Source organism: Dendrobates tinctorius, unplaced genomic scaffold (assembly GCF_039654945.1).
Source record: "Dendrobates tinctorius isolate UK_male_01 unplaced genomic scaffold, ASM3965494v1 ptg000004l, whole genome shotgun sequence".
NCBI lineage: Eukaryota > Metazoa > Chordata > Amphibia > Anura > Dendrobatidae > Dendrobates > Dendrobates tinctorius.
Genome location: NW_027361672.1, coordinates 13836112 through 13848333, shown reverse-complemented (window position 1 = coordinate 13848333; position 12222 = coordinate 13836112). Strand labels below are relative to the sequence as shown.

At 43.1% G+C, this 12222-nt stretch overlaps 1 protein-coding gene across 7 annotated transcripts in view; it reads right to left on the bottom strand.

Moving 5' to 3' along the window:
* SLC66A2 (solute carrier family 66 member 2) overlaps nt 1-12222 on the bottom strand; it is a 204040-nt gene that overhangs the window by 133425 nt on the left and 58393 nt on the right. For 6 of the 7 annotated variants that reach the window (XR_012230492.1, XM_073566240.1, XM_073566257.1 and 3 more), the window contains exon 4: nt 3615-3668. The exons of the other annotated variant lie outside the window; for it this stretch is intronic. Coding sequence is in view for 5 of the 6 variants with exons in the window: in XM_073566240.1 (XP_073422341.1) it covers nt 3615-3668 (54 nt within the window). In the remaining variant the exon portion in view is untranslated. The remainder of the gene's footprint in view (nt 1-3614; nt 3669-12222) is intronic. 7 annotated transcript variants of the gene reach the window in all.

Here is a 12222-nt window from a genome sequence, read left to right as displayed (position 1 = left end):
CAACTTCCAGCCTACTTGAAGGACAGAGCACGTACTACAAATATTGAAGTCTACAACTTGGAAAATTATTTCCATTCTCAGTACATTAGATATTGCATTCCCTATATACAGTAATTGACCACAAAAAAACGGCAGGTCATTTAAAAAAAAAAAAAAAAAAAAAAAATGGAAAATACACAAATACTCTTATTGAATTTGCCATTGGCAGTATTCAATTCATTTTAACCCACAATTATTTTGTTTACAATCTAAAATTACAATGCTAAATTCTCATTATACAGGGTGGGCCATTTATATGGATATACGTGTGTTAGCGTGGGTGGTCAGGAGCCGGAATCTCCAGGAGTGGACCCTCTGGACCATGGCACCGAGGGGCCCCGGGCGAGCTGCCAGGTGGAACCGACCCCTATACAGGGACCGTTAGGAGCAGGCCCTGGGGTTCAAGTACCACGGTAGCCGGTACCGAGAGGGGCGGCTCAGGATGAACTGGAGTGGGAGTGTGGGACTGAAGTGTAGACTGTAAGGATGGAACGTGGAGAGATGGCTGGAGCGGAACACAGGAGACAGGACAGGAGTAGGATTGTAGGAGAGTGGATAGCTGGATGGAACAGGAACACCGGAGGCAGGACTGGAGTAGGATGGATCAGGAACAGGATTGGAGTAGGACTGTAGGAGTGTGGATAGCTGGATGAAACAGGCACACCGGAGGCAGGACTGGAGTAGGACTGAGAATACTGCAGGGAACACGGAAGACAGGCTGCGAGGCTGCTGCAGGAAACACCGAGGACGGCACCGAGAGGCTGCAGAGAGCACAGGAGGAAGCAGGGCCCAGTGTGCAAGGTAACAATGATCAGGCGCCTCCCTCAGGGGGAAGTGGCCTGATATGGCCCTGTCTGGTCTGCCATTGGTCCAAAGGTGCTTCCGGGTCAGGGCACAGCCGGAGCACAAGAAGCAGAAGGGAGGCGTGGCGGCGGCCTATGGCGCATGCGCATTGCATGCAGAGATGGCATCGGCCGCGAGCCTGTCAGAGGTGGCCGTCGGGTGGCGAGAGGCTGCGGCGTGGGAGCGGAGGCCGGGTGAATATGTAGAGACGGCGTGGGAGCGGAGGCCGGGTGAGTATGTCGGAGCGGTGTAACAACGTGGGTGGGCCATTTATGAAGTTAGATCCAACATGGCTGACTTCAAAATGTCCACCATGGTCACCACCCATCTTGAAAAGTTTTCTCCCTCCCATATACTAATGTGCCACGAACAGCAAGTTGACATCACCAACCATTCCCATTTTATTTAGGTTATCCATATAAATGGCCCACCCGGGTGAATCCATATAAATGGCCCACCCTGTATATTCGTGCATGTATTATATTTTATGTAGATTTTAAGCGTGTTTTTTTTTCTGTGCCTCTTCTTCTAGCTGTTTAGCGCGATCAATATCAGTTTATTCTGTTACTACCCTAAGGGTTGCCACACAGGACACGCGCCATCTATCAGCGGCATCCAGTCAGTCCTATCCCACCATTTTGAGGGCTTGTCCTATACCCATTTCATACATCATGGAACTCATCTTTAATTAACCTGCCCAGCAATTCAACTATTTTGGTGACCCTAAAGCTCCTTCAGGGTTTCCTAGAAATTACGGCAAAAAATAGAAGAAAAATAACTTTTACAACATAATTCCCATACAACCAATATGTGGAGGCCATTTTTAACCTGTATCTAGGAACAAGTTTCAAAGAGTTGATTATATTTATCACATTAATATTCATTATTTTTACAGTGGCCTATGTTACTAATATATATTCTACATACCTTTTAATGAGCATCTAATAATTCAGAAATTTAATGACTAAGTATCTATAAGATTTTAAATTTATGCCAGGTAAAAATAACGCTTTTCACACACAAACAAGAACAGACGAAAAGTGTGACAAAGGGAAAACGTGACCGAGCATTAGTGAATGTTTGATCTGAGAATGGTTAATGTGGTGAAGTCTTTAAGAAGCCACAATCTGATTGTGTTAAGGATCGTCTTTATATTTATGCAGAATACCACTGCCCGAAACATGCAAAAGTGTCGGTGGATGGCTAAACAAGCAAAGATACTGAATTACTAAAAATTACGGTAAGTGCTAACCAATAACACTGGATTTCATTTAGCCTCTTGCATAATCCCTTTGTCTTTTCTAAGGTTTCACTGAACTGAAACAATCTACACTAGAAAAATCCCAACTCCAGGATGTCTGCCCCCATCTTACATGCTGGCAGGGGAGCTCATGTTAATATATAGCCCCCTGACTCCAACCATCTGCTAACTACAGTACAGTATGTCGAGTCATTAACACAACAGTCAGCATTGCAGAGTCCTATGGAGCATAAAAAGCCGCTAACCAAGTCATCTTATTAATTATGACCCGTGACAGGGATATGAAATTAAATGCCATTGCCGGGAACATCACGCTTTCTCCCTCCCTAATTAGCAAGTCGCTGTGAAGTGCAATCGTTCAGTAATCTGCAAGCTGAATCAAGGTCTAAATCAAGGTCATCATTTAGAAGAGCCAAGTGTAAGATGAAGCATATAATCTACTTGTGCAGGACAACTTTCTGAAATTGGCATACAGAATCACATCCACATCATAAAAGTATTCAAATGGCATTAAATACCAAAAAAATCAGGGCTTACAGAACATATAAGATCTTGCTCCTGCTAAAAGTCTAGCCTACAATGATCGGGTATGTTGGCATTTACCCAAGACACTTCGGATTCTTTTACACTACCTGTGTTTTTTGCGGCCCGTTTTTGCGGGCAGTATTGCCATAATTTTCACGGTCTGCCGCAAAAAAGGGCCACAAAAATCTTCTCGGATCGCCGTTTTTCTGTTTTGGATTAGGTTTTAAAAAGTTGTGGGAAAAAATACGGCGTTCTGCAAATACGTCTTCACGGTGTACCGCAAAAACAAGCTTCCGTTGATTTTGCAGCACCATTTATTTCAATGGGGGCCGTGTCCGTAAGCCGCGAAAAATATCGAGCAAGCTCGATATTTTTTCACGGCCGAAAATACGGCCCTCACTGCCATACGGCATACCGATGAATTTTTGCGGGCCGTTTTTGCAGCCCCACAGAAATCTATTGGGGCTGCAAAAACGGCCCGCAAAAACACGGCAAGTGTAAAAGCCTTAAGCTAGCCCAAGATGTAAGTAATGGCAATCAAAAGGAAAAAAAAATGTATGCATCAATTACCACATGTCTATGACGTCTAGTCTCGAGGTTCTGTGGATGTTTCAAGACTTTTTCTTTTTAAAAGTAGAAATATGGGCCATATTCCCACCATCATTCTGCCCCATTGGTCAAATGCCATATTGAGTAATGCCGTAGCCATATGGACAATTTATTTACAACCGACACACAAAATACAGGAGCTAAAATCCTCAAATAAAAACAAGCCCTGCCAAAGGTGCATACATTAGAAATCGGTAATTTAGCACAAGGGTGTGAAAACTAACGTAGGAGTGGGATCACAACAGCAGATGCAAGAGAAAATGTGGAATTCTTAAGAGTTAGCAGCAAGACAGAAGGGGGTACACATCCTCATGCAAGGTGAGTGCTGAGTACATACCCAGAAAGTATCTCTTGGGATGAGTTTTGAGTTCTTCATCCTTACTATCTGAAGCTGAAAACGTGAAGAAAAAAAAAAAAAAAAAGAAAAACAGAACATTTGATACAAGGTTTAGGAACAACCAGCGGCTTCTTCAATGTTAAAGGTTTGTGATTCTGCATGACTGTAGAAAAAGCAAAGAATTGGAAACCAAGATTTATTTGAGCAGATTAATTGTGTTGCTCTTTGTCATTTATTACTGTGATCGACCTAATGATAAGTAGAAAACTTCATCAAGCGGACCATCAAGGATCAGCATGGGTTATTAAAATATGTAAATGCATGTAGTCAATGTGCACCAATAGTTCACTAGTCAACCATCACAACTAATCTGGGAAGTGACCACCACCTTTACAGAGTGTTCTACCAATCCTGCACACTGACATTGTGAGTGTCACTACTGAGCCATGGTTGGGCGGAAAGTTTCCCTGCTGACAACACAAGTGGCAGCGTTTGCCAATTCTTCCTGGTCATCGTGTTATGGCTGCATGGCCAGTCACGCACTGAACTGACAGAGGAGACATAATTTGTTTGCTACAGCTGTTCTTTCAGTATGTCAGCACTATAACAGCCAATTCAGGAGTTATAATGCCAGACCGGATTTCTTCAACTTTTAAGAAAGTTCTAAAAATCCAACTGTGGGAGAACACAGCAAATAATTCTTGAGCCCAAAAATGTAGGTTGTTAAGATGTAAAAACAGATGAACCCTTGAAGCCGTATTTTTACAATTGCAAGATAACCCATATACCTTTGTTCAATACAGATTTCTTAACATAGTTATTTGGTGACGTTTAAAGTCATGTGGATGAAGTGACGGTCAGTATGGCGGCACATATGTGAAAAGGAAAACGAAGGATAATAAAGCAAGACCAGGACTTGGCTTATAACATTGTTTTTGGTAAGCTAAACAGTAATACTCAATGAAAAAGCAGTAGCTCCATGTAACAGTTACTGGCACCCTATAGAGCAAGAGTCCCCAGGTTGTGGTTCGGGAGAAACAAGTGGTTCCTGGCTGTCTGCCAGCTTGGTGTCTAGAGAAGAGCTATGAAGAGCAGGTCTCCAGATGGCGACTTGTGAGTAGCCTCGCACAGAAGAGAAGATCTGGTCTATGGCTATCATTACACCGGTAATTTGGACTCTAGGTGTCACTATCGTGAGGATCTGAATGTGGCTTGTGACCCTTTCTCAGAGCTGAAAGTGACTCTCAATGTCAAAAAGGTTGGGGACCACTGCTATATACACATGGACAAAATTGTTGGTATCTATCTGTTAAAGTGAGAAACATTCACATTGGTCACTAAAATAATTTGAAATTGATGAAAGTAATTTCCATTTTAAATTTAGAGAATATAAACTAATGAAAATCAGACACTGGTTTTGAATTCTGGTTCAACAGAAAAGTTAAACTAATGAAAACGGCCTGAACAAAAAATTATGGCACCCCTAGAAAAGATTGAAAATAATTTGACAATAGGGACATGTTAAAATATGGTGTGTCCTGTAATTACAAGTTTGTAGACACCGTTAGACTACCTATTTACAGGGCGAAAAGTAGTTACTGTGATGTTTGGCATCATGGTATCACATTGAATGTTAAAGGGAACCTGTCAGGAGTTTTGGCCAATATACATGTTCATTTCACAAAATGTTAATATCAAAAAGTGAATTTCAGTTCTTCAATACAAAATATGAAACTCATATTATACAGAGTCATTACAGAGTGATCTATTTCAAGTGTTTATTTCTGATAATGTAGAGGATTATGGCTTACAGCCAATGAAAACCCAAAAGTCATTATTTCAATAAAATTAGAATACTTTATAACACCAGGTTGAAAAAATGATTTTAAAATCTGAAATGTTGGCCTACTAAAATGTATGTTCAGTAAATGCACTCAATACTTAGTCGGGGCTTCTTTGGCATCAATTACTGCATCAATGCGGCATGGCATGGATGTGATCAGCCTGTAGCACTGCTGAGGTGTTATGGAAGCCCAGGTTGCTTTGATAGCAGTCTTCAGCTCGCCTGCATTGTTGGGTCTGGTGTCTCTCATCTTCCTCTTGACAATACCCCATAGATTCTCTATGGAGTTAAGGTCAGGGGAGTTTGCTGGCCAATCAAGCACAGTGATACTGTTGTTTTTAAACCAGGAATTGGTACTTTTGGCAGTGTGGACAGGTGCCAAGTCCTGCTGGAGAAGGAAATTTCCATCTCCAATAAGCTTTTCAGCAGAGGGAACCATGAAGTGCTCTAATATTTCCTGGTAGATGGCTGCGCTGACATTGGTCTTGATACAAAATACAGTGGACCTAGACCAGCAGATGACATGGCTCCACAAACCATCACTGATTGTGGATACTTCACGCTAGGCCTTGGAAATCAAGGTTCCAGAGTCTGGAGGAAGAGAGGAGAGACAGACAGTCCAAGCTGCTTAAGGTCTAGTGTGAAGTTTCCACAAATCAGTGATGGCTTCGGGAGCCATGTCATTTGCTGGTGTAGGTATACTGTGTTTTATCAAGATCAAAGTCAGCGGCAGCCATCTACCAGGAAATTTTAGAGCACTTCATACTTCCCGCTGCCGACAAGCTTTTTTGAGTTGGAAATTTCATTCTCTAGCAGAACTTGGCACCTGTCCACACTGCCAAAAGTACCAATACCTGGTTTAAAAATGACAGGATCACTGTGCTTGATTGGCCAGCAAACCCGCCTGACCTTAACCCCACAGAGAATCTAAGAGGAAGATTAGAGACACCAGACAACAATGCAGACGAGCTAAAGGCTGCTATCAAAGCATCCTGGGCTTCTATAACACCTCAGCAGTGCCATATGCTGATCGCCTTCATGGTATGCTGCATTGATGCAGTAACTGATGCCAAAGGAGCCCCGAACAAGTATTGAGTGCATTTACTGAATATACATTTCAATAGGCCAACATTTTGGATTTTAAAATCATTTTTTCAAGCTGGTGTTATAAAGTATTCTAATTTACTGAGAGAATGACTTTTGGGTTTTCATTGGCTGTAAGCCATAATTATCAACAATAACAGAAATAAACACTTGAATTAGGTCACTCTGTAATGACTCTATATAATATGAGTTTTTCTTTTTGTATTGAAGAACTGAAATAAATTAACTTTTTGATGATATTCTAAATTTTGAGAGATGCACCTGAAAGATAAGGCCAATCACCTTTCAGAGCTTATCTACATCATTCTATAATGCTGTATATACAAGACCCCAACACGACCTGGAAGAACTGAAAAATAACTTACTATACTCATCTGCGGGGCGACTGGTCGGGTCCAGGTGTCACTGGTCTGGGTCCGGCGCCTTGCATCTTCTCATGATAGCCGCCCTCCTGATTGCTTCTTGAGGATGACACAACCCTAAATCATCCACACAGGCTCCCCGGCATTGCGCTCCTGCACAGGCGTACTTTTCTGCTCTGTTAAGGGCAGATCAAAGTACTGCAGTGCGCATGTGCCGGAAAAGGTCAAAGAGCCTCGTCACCTGAGCGCTGCAGTACTTTGCTCTACTTTCAACAGGGCAGAGAAGAATGCCTGCGCAGGGGCGTGGTGCCGAGGAGTCTGTGTGGATGACGCAGGGATGTGTCATCCACACAAAGCAAGCAGGAGGACGGCGATCATAAGAAGATGGGAGGCGCCGGACCAAGACCAGCAACATCTATCGGACCAGACTGCCCTGCAGATGAGTATGATAAAACTTATTTTTCAGTTCTTCCAGGTCGGGGTGGGTGCTTATATACAGCATTATAGAATGCTGTATATAAGCCCTGAAAGGCAGTAGCTGAATCTTATATTGGCCAAAACTGCTGACAGGTTCCCTTTAACAAAAGAAAGCTAAGGAGAGTTTTCGCAGGAGATTAGTAATAAAATAACTGACAAACATGTTAAAGGTAGAAGGCTATAAGACAATCTCCAAACAGCTTTATGCGCCTCTATTACAGTTGCACATATTATTCAAAGGTTTTGAGGAAAGCTGATGACATGTTGAAGAGATGAATAATATGAGTGGTAAACAGAGCACAGAATAACTTCCAAAGAGATTTGAGGTAAGCTCCAAGGTCAAGGTACCTCAGTGTCATATCAGACTATCCGTTGCTGTCTTGGCCGAAGTGGATTTCATGGAAAAGAATCAAGTAGAAAACCACTGTTGAAAGCAAATCAAATCATTTAAGAAAAAAAAAAAAAAAGACTGGAATTTCATAAAATACAAATCGGCAAGCCACAAATCATCTTTGAGAATGTTCTTTGAATAGATGAGACAAACTGTAGTTTTTTTAGCAAGTTACATCAGTTCTATGTTAATAGATGTATAAAAAAAAAAAAAAATGAGCAAACAAAAGAACATTCTACCTACTGTGAAACTTGAAAGGGGCTTATCAGTGATGAGCGAGCATGCTCGGATATCGTGATCTCGTATCCCCACGGCTGCATATCTCATTGCTGTTAGGCAACCCTGCATGTGTTGTGGCTGTTTGTTAGGCAATCCCTGGATGTGTTTCGGCTATCTTAAGGCCCCTTTACATTTAGCGATGCACCAGCGATCCCGACCACGATACGACCCGGTCAGGATCACTGGTGCATCGCTAAATGGTCGCTAGTGAGCTGCCACACAGGCAGATCTCACCAGCGATGTAGCGATGCTCGGCGGTCGTACTTACCTTTCAGATGAAGCGATGACTGCCGTCTTCCGCCCGCGTCCATCGCTTGCTCGTCGACGCCAGCAGGAAGCCGACGACGAGAAATGGACGTGCGCGATCAGCGATAGCCAGCGGGGGAGCCAGTCGAAGGTATCACATGTAGCGATATCGCTGTTGCGTCACAAAACCGGTGACGCTTTAGCTATATCGCTAGCTATATCGCTATGTGTAAAGCCCCCTTTACAGACGCTGTGGGGACTCGAACTTATTACTCGACCATGATGATATAACACGATATCCATGCACACTCGTTCATCACTATTGGTTAAGTTATGGAGCTGCTTTGCTGCATCTGGCATAGGGCACCTTGAATGAAGGCATTCTGAAGCGAAATATGCTGCCCAGTGTCAAAAACCTTGGTCTGAGCCACAGATCATAGGTCCTCCAACAGGATAATGACACCCCAAAAAAGCTAAAAATATCGGAGGATAATAGAAGAGAAAAGCATTGGACTTTTCTGAAGTGGCCTTTTATGAGCCCTAATCTAAATTTTGAATTCTGAACATTATTGAAAAGAGTTGAAACCTGTAGTCTGGAGAAGGCATCCTTCAAACCTGGAACCACTGGACCAGTTTGCTCATAAAAAAAAACCCAGTGGACAGGTTAAAGGGAACCTGTCAGCAGGATTGTGCACAGTATCCTACAGACAGTGTCAGATAGGCGCTGTTATACTGATTAAAATGATACCTTGGTTGATGAAATCCGTCTTGTAAAAGTGTGCATGTGTAGCCCATTCACTATCCCCATCTATCCCCCACTCCCTCAAGATGGCTGGACTATCATTGTAAATACACACCTGTACTTTGTATTTCCCCCACCTAATTGTAGATTTTAATCTCTCACGAGAAGGGTTGTCTAATTTTGCTTTAATGATTGTATTATTAATGTTTTTACTTACGACTTGTGTTTTGAAACAGTTAAACTGTAAAGCGCTGCGGAATATGTTGGCGCTATATAAAGATTAATATTATTATTGTGGTTGTTCTTTAATCTTTATTTTCAGTTTTTAGTCAATTATATTATTGTGCCCCGTGACAGCCTGTGCATGGTCTTCATGTGGTGATCTGATTAGGTATTCATGTGTATGGCTTCTGACAGGGCACTGATCCCTCACTGACCTGCCCCCTAGTTTGCATAATGAATATACAGTTGTTCTCAAAAGTTTACATACCCCGGCAGAATTTTTGCTTTCTTGGCCTTTTTCAGAGAATATGAATGATAACACCAAAACGTTTTCTCCAGTCATGGTTAGTGGTTGGGAGAAGCAATTTATTGTCAAACTACTGTGTTTTCTCTTCTTAAATAATAATGACAACCCAAAACATCCAAATGATCCTAATCAAAAGTTAACATACCCTATTTCTTAATACCGTGTATTGCCCCCTCTAACATCAATGGCAGTTTTAAGTCTTTTGTGGTAATTGTGGAGGAGTTTCTTTATTTTCTTAGATGGTAAAGCTGCCCACTCTTCATGGCAAAAAGCCTCCAGCTCCTGTAAATTCCTGGGCTGTCTAGTATGAACTGTGCGCTTGAGACCTCCCCAGAGGGGCTCAATGATACTGAGGTCAGGAGACTGAGATGACCACTCCAGAGCCTTCATTTTGTTCTGCTGTAGCCAATGACAGGTTGACTTGGCCTTGTGTTTTGGATCGTTGTCATGTTTGAATCTCCAAGTACATGCCATGCGCAGCTTCTGGCCTGATGATTGCAAATTTACCTCCAGTATTTGCTTATAACGTGCTGCATTCATCTTTCCTTCAACTTTGACCAAGTTTCCTGTGCCTTTGTAACTCACACATCCCCAAAACATTAGCACTCTACCTCCGTGCTTTATAGTAGGAATTGTATTCCTTTCATCATAGGCCGTGATGATGACCTCTCTCCAGATGTAAAGTTTATGGTTGTGGCCAATAAGTTCAATTTTGGTCTCATCACTCCAAATTAAATTGTTGCAGACGTTTTGAGCTTTGTCTCTGTGCTGTTTTGCATATTGTAGGAGAGATACTTTGTGGCATTTGCACAGTAATGACTTTCTTCTGGTGACTCGACCATGCAGCCCATTTTCTTCAAGTACCTCCTTATTGTGCATCTTGAAACAGCTATATCGCTAGTTTTCAGAGAGTCCAGTATTTCAGCTGATTTTATTCATGGGTTTTTCTTTGCATCTCAAACAATTTTCCTGGCAGTTGTGGACTAGTTGGTCTACCTGATCGTGGATTTGTTTTTACAGAGCCCCCGATTTTCCATATGTTAATCACAGTTTTAACGCTGCTGACTGGCATTATCAATTCCATGGATATCTTTTTATATCCCTTTCCTGTTTTATACAGTTCAACTACCTTTTTCTGAACGCAGCGATACGTAATATGTGATTTTTTTTATGGTTTTATTCTGAATGGGGCGAAAGTGGGGGTGATTTAAACTTTTTTTTTTTTTTTAATTTTGGCATGCTTCAATAGCCTGATCAGCTCTGCTACATATAGGCGATGAGCAGATCGCCTATATGTAGCTGAATTACTGCATTGTTATGAGCGCCAACCACCGGGTCGCACTCATAGCAATCAGGCACCAACAACCATAGAAGTCTCCAGGAGACCTCTGGCTGTTATGCCAACGCATTGCTGACCCCCAATCACGTGACGGGGGGGGGGGGGTCAGCGATGCGCGCATTTCCGGCCCAGCGGCCGGAAGCGCTTGTTAATTGCCGCTGCCAGCGTTTGACAGTGGCATTTAACTAGTTACCGTATATACTCGAGTATAAGCCGACCCGAGTATAAGCCGACCCCCCTAATTTTGCCACAAAAAAACTGGGAAAACTTAATGACTCGTGTATAAGCCGAGGGTGCACAGCGAGTGGCCCCAGCTTTGCTGCACAGTGTGTGGCCCCATCAAGTTGCTGCTGCCGCTGCCTCTCAAAAAAAAACAAAAAAAACAAAAAAAAAAAAAACCTGTATACTCACCTCAGTCGCTGCCCCCTGCTCATCAGCGTTGCGCTCTGCAGTGACTGTGCAGGCAGAGAGCGCGATAGCGCTCTCTGACCTGAATGTCACTGCAGAGGACGCAAGACAGCAGAGCGCAGGGACAGGTGAATATGCCTCCCAACCCCCCGTTCATACTTACCGGGTCCCGGCTTGTCTCTGCAGCTCCCCAGCTTGTTCCATGTTGTCGGCGCTGCTCTCTTCCTGGTTCAGCGGTCACGTGATACCCGCTCATTAAATATGAGCATATTTAATGAGCGGGTACCATTTGACAGCTGAAGCAGGAAGAGAGCAGCGCCGACAACATGGAACAAGCTGGGGAGCTGCAGAGAAGGGTGAGTATGATCTGACACCCCCGCTCCCCCTCCCCCGCCGATCCCCCGGTATATGATTCGTGTATAAGCCGAGAGGGGGACTTTCAGCCCAAAAAAATGGGCTGAAAATGTCGGCTTATACACGAGTATATACGGTAATAGGCGCGGGAGGATCGCGATTCCACCTGCGACTATTGCGGGCACATGTCAGCTGTTTTGAACAGCTGACATGTCCTGGCTTTGATGCAGGCTCACCGCCGGAGCCCACATCAAAGCAGGGGATCTGACCTCGGACGTACTATCCCGTCCGAGGTCAGAAAGGGGTTAAAATGTCTCAAATTTATCAGAAATTCATGCCATTTAATATTTTCGGTGCATCCTTAAACGGTTGAGTCTAAATGTTCTTTTAGCCAAAAATTTATACCAAAATTTTGGCTCCTTATTTGGTGCATGATGTTGAATAAGCAGCAATGCTCCCTTCAATATGGAGTTTTCAAAATATCTACAACGCATGGTACAGGTGGTGAGATGTGTGGATGAGCTTTCCTGCACA